A 10,911-nucleotide genomic window follows, 5' to 3' on the forward strand; every position below is an offset into this window, starting at 1 on the left:
ATAGTTATGGGCATATAGTTTTTTTATATATGTTTTATATATCGTTATGTAAGTTAGCGTGTGGCAGTTTTTTTATGTAATGTGTATTGTGGCTGCGACAGCGCATAGTGGAGTGGGCGTTTTTTTTGGTGCACAGCAGTGCGATAATTTGGAATACCACAGGGGATGTAATGCTTTTGTTCCCCATTGTAAAACTGAAGTTTATGTACTTTCCACAGCAGTGGAAAATCTGTGAGAGCGAAAGAGACAGAGTTTGTTTTGTGAATCCCTCTTTGCACAGAGGATGAAATATGTATCAGTCTTTCAGTTTTAAATTAATAGAAATGTTTTGCAACTGTGTAATGCTGTCTTCTGAGTTAATTTGGTTTTAAGAGGTTCCCTGTCAAAAGATCTTGGACAAAGTAAACAGAGCATCGTCTCTGTGGTGGTTATTTTGTTGGTTTTGGTATTTTCCCATTAAAAATACCCAACAGAGAGGGCAAGGAAAGACGAGAAGCATCATAAGCGTATGGGACATTTGGGGGAAATGGGAGCAGCGGCTGCCGGAGCGTTTGCAATGGTACTGCATATTATATCCTTTACTCATTAATTCTAAATTTTCATATCCAAATGTCGAGTAAAGTATATTTAGGTCCTCCACGATATCAGTCAGATCAACTCATGGAATATATATCGTTGTATCGTTTCTTGTATTTTGTACTGTCCCCATAAAAAGTGAATATGTATGTTACATGTGTGCAGCATGAGAAGCACCAAGTAAAGAAGGATCCGGAACACGCAGAGAGACATAAGATGCAAGAAAAGATTGCGGCCACAGTTGCAGTTGGAGCAGGGGGATATGCCGTCCATGAACATCACAAGAGGGAGGAGTCGAAGAAGAGAGCAAAAGAAGCTCATGGCAAAAAACATCACCACCATCTATTTTAGCCATCCACACGCACATCATGTATTCGTTTAAAATAATAAATGTGTTCACGTCAGTCAGATAATTTGTTCATTTGTTGGATGGTTCGTCCGCTAATCCAAATAATGTATTTAATGTAATTTGACATGTGTGCAGCATGAGAAGCACCAAGTAAAGAAGGATCCGGAACACGCAGAGAGACATAAGATGCAAGAAAAGATTGCGGCCACAGTTGCAGTTGGAGCAGGGGGATATGCCGTCCATGAACATCACAAGAGGGAGGAGTCGAAGAAGCAAGCAAAAGAAGCTCATGGCAAAAAACATCACCACCATCTATTTTAGCACATCATGTATTCGTTTAAAATACTAAATGTGTTCATGTCACTCAGATAATTTGTTCATTTGTTGGATGGTTCGTCCGCTAATCCAAATAAACATTGTATGGAGAATATTATATTGTTATGAAAGTAGAATGTATGGAGCTTGTGATTCAGCGCCATTTCTATTATTTGCAGAGTTATGTATGAAAACCACCTCGTTCGTTTTTCTCGCTTTGGTCCTTGCTTTCCGGTCAACAATTTCGCATATTAATACACCCAGCGTAAATATTTTCTCGGTAATCTATTTTCGCAAGTTACAACGGGCAAAACAAAGTTCAGCTTTCAAAGTTTCAAACCAAAAAAATTGCGTACGTATTACTATTTTGAAAGAAGGTTTCACCTCTCAAAAATAGTTATGTTATTTTTTTATTATTTCCGAAGTACAAATATTATAGTAAAATCTATTTATATATCAAAACGTATCGTGTTTTGATGAATATCATCATTTTAATATTAACCCGACATTTAATATGATTGGGGCCGTAAATTTAAAATGGCCATTAGATTTATAACGAGATCTCTATTACGAACCAACCTCTAATATCATAGAGAAGTTTGACTATGCATAACATATTTATATTATTGTAAATTTAATTCATACCGGGATGGATTTCTCAATCAAAAGAAGAGTGTGAACAGTATGGTATTATGATTTAATGAAAAAAAACATTAAATTGATTATTTTGTTATTTTTATAAACTAGATAGTAATTATATATTACTCATTTAATATAATGTATATTCTTAAAGTTTATAGTTTTGGTTGGATTAAAATATAATTTAAAATATATATAATAACTTGTTTAATAAACTAGATTTATTTATGCTTATGATTGTATTTAGGTTGTTAATAGTATATATAATCAAATGGTAAAGTAAAAATATTTATTTAGATGAAGAATTGACCTAAATAGTGTCTTGTAAATCACTTTCCTCATTAGATATGGATAACTCAAGGTTTGCAAGTTTCTTAACTAAAATCATAAGTGTCAATTAGCTCCTTTATGTCTTTATATGTCATTCAAGTACTAAAACTTTTCCCATTCAGCTACTAATAAATGTCCACATTTTGCAAGTATCTTGCTTTTCTAGTATGCACCCATCTCTCAACATCAATAATGGGTTATCACTTAATTCTCACTTCTCATTTTACATCTGCAATTTCCTTGAAGATATGAGAAGCCATAGACTACACATATAGGACTATTGTTGACCTCTCAGCCAGAGGACCACTAGCAAGAGGCAATAACTTAACACCTTATTCCCTTGCACCTACATGAATGGGATGAAAGAAACGGGACTACAAAAGAACTAACCAAGTGCACAAAATGGTAATGGTTAAGAAAATAAAAGTTAAAAAAACAAAGGGAATTTTTTCCAATGGATGAGTGAAAGAGATGGGGAAGAGTAAATTAAAAAGAAATGATAGTGAAATAAAAGAAAATGATGAAAATGCAATTTATAAAATTAATTTCTACAAACATATTCTTAATTAAAATAAAAAGTATACAATAGAAATCACACATATTAACACATAGCTTTTATCATACATATCCAAATGAGGAAAACCAACAAAAGATATATATATATATATATATATATATATATATATAAACTTTTGAACAATATTACAGTACAATTTATATCCCTAGGAATCATCAACCATTGAGGCTTTTACCCTATATTAAAATATAATTATAGTTCCTTAACTAAAACTATAAAACCATGGGAAAAACCATCATGTGCCATATAAATACTTTTAGAAAAAACTATGTGCCAACAACCACCAAATGTGAACGCAAAAAATAACTCAAATTTTATTTTTAGGGGTCCTACCCCCATGTCCCAGTCATTCCACCCCAGGTCCCCATCCCCCGCAAACCACCCCAATACAGGGGCCTACCACCCCAATGCATTGTGATAGTCATGCAAAGAATAAACACATATTCAACCCAACATTCAAAGACTCGTTATTTTCTTTGCATGCAATGGGTCATAGGATTGCATGATAAATATCTAGGACATTAATTCCCTTTATTTCTCTACCCCAAGAGAACTTCTTAGTGCTAAAAAATTGTGTTATTGAATTTACAACATTCTTCAAAGTTTCTAATTCTTCTAATAGCACCTTCTTTTCTTCAACCATAACTCCCATGAAAGATATTGGACATCAATATGCTTTTTTCTTTGAATGATAAGTTGATTTCTTCACCAAAAGTTGAATTCGTTGGATGCGAATTTCTCCGGCTTTCTGCGATGTTTTCATTTCTTTTCACATTTATAAAAGTAGCCACACCGTCCCGTTTATTTTATGACAATAAATATAAGATAATAAAATAGCAAGTTTGAGTTCAGAGCAGAGGGATTTTACAGTTAAGGATGCAGAATAAGTTTATATATATTATATTAAAAGATAATATAAATACTTTTATATATATATATATATAATCTTCAAAACTATTAAATTATATTAATAAATAAATTTTTAATGAGAAAAGATATTAAAAAATAATCACGAGGATATACCAACCGAAAGTAATTCTTTAATATTAACTTTCGAATTAGTAATTAAAATGTTCAATATGTAACTGCAAAGCTTGAAACTATGTTATTTATGGTAAATTTGAATAAGTTGGGTTTTGATAATTAATAATGCACAAATATTTTAGTAAAAATGATGAACACTTTGTAATTGAGTGACTTGTATATTAAAATGATCTTTGATATTTTTTTAACTATTTAATATAATAATTATCACTAATTAGAATTGGGAGGATGTGGTATAATGGTTAGATGGGGAAGTTTGGTCTCTACATATCTCCTGGTCCAATCTAAGGCATGGTAGATGGCCCTTTGTAATAGCTACTAAAAGCATAGTAGATGGCCCTTTATAGTAGCTAATAAAGACATAAGTTAGGGGTGGCAAAAACTAACATCAAGACACTTACATCATTATACATTTCTTATTGTTAAAATAAAAAGAATGATACAAGTTAAATAAATTATAATTTTATTTTAAACTATTATTACTAATAATTATAAAAAGAGTTAATTTTAAATTATTATTATTAATTACGCTCAAGTTGTACTTTTTTTTTTTAAATTTTAAATTTGTCACGCTAGGCATTCGTCTATCCTTTTCATCTTTGTTAGGTCTTTTTTAGATACCTATCCGTTTGTTGTTTTGCCTTAAATACCTATCCGTCTATTGTTTTGCCCATTAAATGACATTTGTTAATATTTTTATTCGAATATTTGTTGTTGTCGCCACCTAGTGTGAACTCCGCAGGGTAAATGATTTTCATGTACCATCTTCCCATGGAATTCAACGTAGATATCTTCAAAGAGTGTGAGTCCTCGATTTTACACACATCAAGAACATCTTTGTTGTTTCGGCTATTGCAATTTTCCTTTATGTTTGACACTTTTGATCAATCAAAGCCATCGATCACGACATTAGATTCGTTTTGTGGGCTTTGGCTCATATTTTTGTTGCCATCCCCTCTAATGTTAGTTGGTGCAACCACATTTCTCCTAACCAACCCCAAACTAGTACGGTATCTCCACTGTTTTATCAACCCGATAATCATGTTAAGAAAATGTTTCTCTAAAATCCTCGAGAGACACATATCAACACCTTCTCTTACATTTTAAAGTCTTGATTTTCTCACTATTTTAGCCATTTTCGTGATAGGTTCAGAGGAGCACATTTCTGGTAAATACAACAAAAACAATAGGAAAGTTCAAAACACAAGACAGAGCACAAGACAACAACGGAGAAAAGACTTCTATTACACACAGGCCTTGCCTTGGCTTTCATTGCTCATGAAGAGGAGAGATTAGAAATTTTATTTTAGATTTTAGAATTAATATCATGAAAGTAACCCCCAAAATTATAAAAATAATTGAGATAAAAAATTTGAAGTTAATATCAATGATTCCCTTTCTATGCTTTTATGATTTCAAAATGACTCCATCTTGATTGCTTGTATTTTTGTCCTAATACTTAAGTTAACTTGAACTTGAATTACCACTTTGTATTGATAACATGTGTAAAGTTTTTTAGTTTTGAATTGGAATTTCAATCTAGAACAATAATCTTACAATATTTTGAATTTTTATTATTATGTAGTTTATTACCTTAGATTTTATATTTAATATCACCATTATAACAATCAAAATTATGGAAATCACTAAGATTAAAATGAAAGAAACAAACAAATGTACGCAAAATTTGACTTGGGAAATTCACTACTAGAGAAAACATTGTGTGAGAAGGTGTCAGATAAGTACTTTTGATTAAGTGTTAGATAGGGATAGGGAGAGGATCTGAATAAATGGAAATCTATTGCGGAGTGGAGCTTGAGGAGGTTAAAGAGGGTTTTTGTAGGTTTCCCTCACGCACGCTATTAGTCTTTCACCCAGGGAAACAACAAAGAACACAAACCCGACCCCGTGGGCCATTACAACTCGCAGCTATTAACTTGGATCTGACCAGACTGCCCCCTACGCATCCTTACCATGAATCTTGAATTTTTTCTTTTGCATGGTCTAAGTTTGGTTCTGGGTTGATCCTTTCCCCCACGAAGCGCAGCAACATTCCCAGATCTGTTAAAGATCCAATAAAACTGGTCATCCAAAAAAACGTTCGGATAACCTTTTGGCCAGATCCAGGGGTCAGATCATGTCTACATGCTGTGCTACACCAGATCACAACCCCAAAATGCCGAGAAGGGTATGCAAGGGAAACACTATCAGGAACTTGGGGAACACATAATCTTTTGCTAACCCTAATATCTTATCGAGAACTTGGCTTCTCCGGGGAACATTGGCACATGTAGTGGACAGAACTGGTGTATGCCCCATTGCAAAGCTTCCATGGCCCAGATATGACAAATCAAGGAAGAGATAGTATACCGCTCTGCCCAGATCTATCAGATCCAGATCTATTGGCAGCAGATCGATCCCTTTCTCAGACAGATCCACCCACTACTGATCCAGATCTGATTCAAATCTTCATCAAAACGTTGCAATGAAGGAATATATGTAGGAGGATCAGGAAGGGGAGGCAGATCAAAGACTTAAAATATGAAATCGAGACTCACCTAGGCATACTAGCATGCATGCAAAAATTGATTTACACAGGACATAGTTTACAGTATAAACGCACACTACAGGATTATGGTATTGTCTCATATTCAAACATCATCGTCGATCTGAGATTGCGAGGTGGATGATCTGGAACCAACTTAAAGGGCACATTCTCTTTTAAAGATGCAGTCTAAGGGAAGGAAAAAGCCCAAACCAAACCAACATCACATCCAGAACTAGTAGGGCCCTACATCATGGAACAAAAATCTCAGACTCATGCCTTAACAATCTCAATTCTTGAGGTAAATGAGCTATATTCATATTTCTATACCAAATCAGTCATATGTAGATTTAATGGTTTTTGGCCTAAATCTGATGCTCTGCACCAATGGACATTTTCTACATGGACTACAAATTGTCAAATTCATTTATGTTCCAAGGGGTTTTTTATTTTCATATTCAACACAGTTCAAGATAAGGAATATGTCCTCAATGAGGGACCATGGTTTTGGGGCAATGGAGGACTCTTCATGATCCCTTGGTTCCCAGGTTTTGATGCCAATACAATGGTGGTATCAAAAATGCATGTATGGGTCAGGTTACACAACATCCCACTACACTTATGGCATCATAAAGTCTTAGAAGGTATAGGGAACTCCTTGGGTAAATTTCTCAAGATTGATGTAGATAGACTTACAAGAAGCATATTCACTTTTGCCAGAATATGCGTTGAAGTAGACCTTAGAGAAGGTCTACCAGATTGTATTATATTGATTCACAATAATATATAGTGGGCTCAACCATTAGACTAAGAAAATACGGCTTTTCGATGCCATGGATGTCTACAAATAGTTCACCTTCATAGTGCATACCCACAAGCTAAAAAAGACCCCAGAAGGAATAAGAAGCATCACAAAAAGCCAAAGGGTTAGAAATGCACAGAGCCCTTGGAAGAAGAAGCATAGAGAACAGAAAATAATGTAGAAACGGATGTATAGAACGTACAGAACAACGCACAAAAGGAAGAGATAGATGACACGACTGCCCGCATTCTGAGGCCCAACAACCCTTTGCAGCAGCATGAGCCCCATACATCAGGAATGGAAGTAAGTGGAAGCAAACAAACTCATCGATCATAGGGATCTAATTATGACAAAGAATATCTAGTAAATTCAAAAGAAAATCAAATGTTCATTATAACATCCACTCCCAAAACTGGAGGTTGGAGAAAAGTGGAAAAGAAGAAAGGTAGAAAAGAATATGTTAGCTATAATTTTTTAGTTTTTTATGAATTTTGTGAAAACAGGATCAAAAAATATGCATATGCTCTTTAGCATCTACAACATGTAATTTTTCTCATTATGAATAAAATTACGATTTTTCAAAGGGATTTTTTTTTTGTGAGAAGGTGAGGCCTATCCTCTCCTTAATTATGAAATGAAACTACAAAGAAATGGGGTACACAATATAGAGTTGGTGTGGACACAATGTAAATTTTAGAGCTTTATAATAAAATAATGCATACATAGATTCTTTATAAACATAAAAGCGAACAATGATAATCACATAATACATAGAGATTTATCCTAAAAACCCTTAACACAAGAATCAACAAATGTTTAGAGCCACATCTTTAACTCTCATTCTATTTTACTCACCATTTACAATATAATATAAGATCCCATGGCATCCAAAACCCTAATTTTTTAATCTAGAGTATATTCCTTAGTCAAAATTGCATTACAATGGGCTAAAAAATTAGTGTTTGAAAAACACAAAAGGGGGCTAGAACTCACCTAAAAAAATGAAAAGAAAATTCTTTGACAACCACAGTCCCAAGCCTTTGGACAAGGGGAGTCTATCTTCCCTCCATGCGACCCCCCCTTACACCCATTCCAATGTATAATACATGGGCTAATTATGCAAAGAATATAACACATACTCAACATTATCCCACTTATTGTATTCTTTGCGCAAAATGAGCTTACCGAGCACATGGTCAATAATCTAAGGTAGCAATGCCCATTGTTTCAGTACACCAAGAAAACTTCTTAATGTTAACAAACTTTGTCAGCGAATATACAACATTATTCAAAGTGTAAACTTTTACCAACAACACTTTTTTGTCTTCAACCTTTTCTCTCACAAAGTCATGTTGAACATCAATATGCTTCATCTTAAAATGATAATTTGGGTTCTTTTCCAAAAATATTGTGCTACAAATGTCGCAATATAACCTTATAACTTGTAAAACTGAATATTTGTAACCAAACAACTTCCTTACTTGCATGAGTGGTTCAGTGTATTCAACTTCCACATTTGAAAGAGTAATTGCAAACCATCTCTTGTTCATCCAACTAATTGTTTATCCAAATATGTTAAATAGATAACCACTCATAATCACATAATACATAAAGATTTATCCTATAAACCCTTAAGATAAAAATAAACAAATGTTTATAGCCACATCTTTAACTCTCATTGTATTTTTCTAGCGATTTACAATATAATATAGATCCCATGGCATCGAAAACCCTGTTTTGTTAACCTAGAGTATATTCCTTAATCAAAATTGTATTACAATGGGTTAAAAAATTAGTGGTTGAAAAACACAAATAAGGGCCACAAATGACCTAAAACAACCAAAATAAAATTCCTTGACGACCACACCCCAAAGCCTTTGGAGAAAGGGAGTCTATCTACCCTCCATGCGACCCCTCTTACTCTCATTCCAATGTATAATACATGGGTTAATTATGCAAATAATATAACACATACTCAACATTATCCTGCTTGTTGTATTCTTTTCACACAACGGGCTTAGCAACCACATGATCAATAATCTAGGGTAGAAATGTCCATTGTTTCTCTACACTAAGAAAACTTCTTAATATTAACAAACTTTGTCAGCAAATCTACAAAATTATTCAAAGTGTCAACTTTTACCAACAACACATTTTTGTCTTCAACCATCTCTCTCATAGAGTCATGTTGAACATCACTATGCTTCATCTTAAAATGATAAGTTGGGTTCTTTGCCGAAACGATTATGCTACGAATGTCACAACCTAGCCATATAACTTGTTGTACAAAAACAATATTTGTAACCAAACAACTTCCTTACTTGCATGAGTGGTTCCATGTATTCAACTTCTACAATTGAAAGAGTAATTTCAAACTATCTCTTGTAGATCATTTTTTATTTACATCTCTGTAAGCCAACTCCTAACTACTTGTCCATCCTAGGTTGTTCTAGGGTTACCTGTGTGACGTAATCTCTAAGGTTTGTTATGAAGATGGGGTTACAACAAGCTCATTTTCTAAAGCCTTAAAAAATTAAATTCAATACAGCCATTGTGCTTAGCTAGTAGAGAGCTTTCCAACGATATAAATCTTGTCTCAATCTGATTCTTGAACCGAAAGTTATGCTCATTAGAAATTTGGCCCACTAAAAGAGGCTAAGTCATCACAAGGGTGCCACATAACACCCACGCGGCCTTCACTTAGTCCAAGTGACACTGTCACATCATCATTACGAGGTCCACAAGCACCAAACTGTGGCGGGTTAGGTGTATGCAACCAAATAACCAACAAAGCTTGTAGACCGCAATGCGTCCTTTTGGCACCATTCATTTGGAGATTTCATGTGCGTACTCCATCATGTTGGCTATGTCATCAAAATAGTCTGTGACGATGGAGGTGGTTTGCGTGCCATGGCCTTGTGAGTCCCACACTAAACGTATTTCCACTATCTCGTTCAAGCGGCCAAACATGGCTTCATAGCCTTTGTAGAAACATCGTGCTCCAACCAATACAACCACATCAACGTAATAATAAACAGGGTGAAATGTTAGCATGTAAAAATGTGAAAATATTAATTATTATTTTGAAATTCTATATTTAAAATTAAACAAGATGTAAGATTTAGAGATTTTTTATTACAAATTTTGTGTGCATGTAAAGTTTTAGTAAAAATTAATATATGTTTGTCATCGTTATGTTGAATGTAATTAAATTTATTTAGTTATTTGTATTTTATAAATAAAATTTTATGATTATTTGTGTTATTATTATTATTATTTTTTTAATTGTGTAGCTGATTTCCAATTCTAAAATTTAATTATGAACTTATTTTTGGCTCTATTCTTGGGGAGATGATCATCCCAAATCTTTTATTCTTTCGGTGTATCTTTGCACCTTTTGGGGCAATTGCTAGCTATAAAAAGAGTTAAATTATATATGCTAATGCTAATACAATGGTTTATCAATAACACATGTCAAAAAAATCACAAGTATTTCATATATAAAAATTGCTGATATGACTCTTTTTTAGTTAATCAATTAAATTAAAAGGTGAAAAGAACATAATTATTTTGTGAATTAATGATTTAAAAGGTGAAAAAAACATAATTATTTTGTAAATAAAATTTAATCATTAATTTGTATATACTATTGTAAATATTCTGAAACATTTCATAAAACTTAAATCTCTACCATTTTTAATAATTATTGACAATTAAATTAATTTTTTTAAAAA

The 10,911-nt window shown here is 33.3% G+C and overlaps 1 protein-coding gene across 1 annotated transcript; it reads left to right on the plus strand.

Annotated features, from left to right (window-relative positions):
• Positions 1-478: 478 nt before the first annotated feature.
• LOC149201909 (abscisic stress-ripening protein 2-like) lies at positions 479-1,022 on the plus strand. Its single transcript, XM_089399855.1, has 2 exons — positions 479-559; positions 742-1,022. The coding sequence occupies exons 1-2, from the start codon at positions 509-511 to the stop codon at positions 925-927; spliced, it is 237 nt and encodes a 78-aa protein (XP_089255981.1). The 5' UTR covers positions 479-508; the 3' UTR covers positions 928-1,022.
• The last annotated feature ends 9,889 nt before the right edge of the window (positions 1,023-10,911 follow it).

Source organism: Pinus tabuliformis, chromosome 2_1, assembly GCF_031772625.1.
Source record: "Pinus tabuliformis cultivar Carrire ecotype Pingquan chromosome 2_1, CPIR1, whole genome shotgun sequence".
NCBI lineage: Eukaryota > Viridiplantae > Streptophyta > Pinopsida > Pinales > Pinaceae > Pinus > Pinus tabuliformis.

Excerpts from the sequence above, each read along its gene's own strand:
- LOC149201909 (XM_089399855.1), top strand. The coding sequence starts at position 509 with ATGGGACATTTGGGGGAAATGGGAGCAGCGGCTGCCGGAGCGTTTGCA. Across the intron at positions 560-741 it reads CTGCCGGAGCGTTTGCAATG|CATGAGAAGCACCAAGTAAA; the intron begins GTACTGCATATT and ends ACATGTGTGCAG.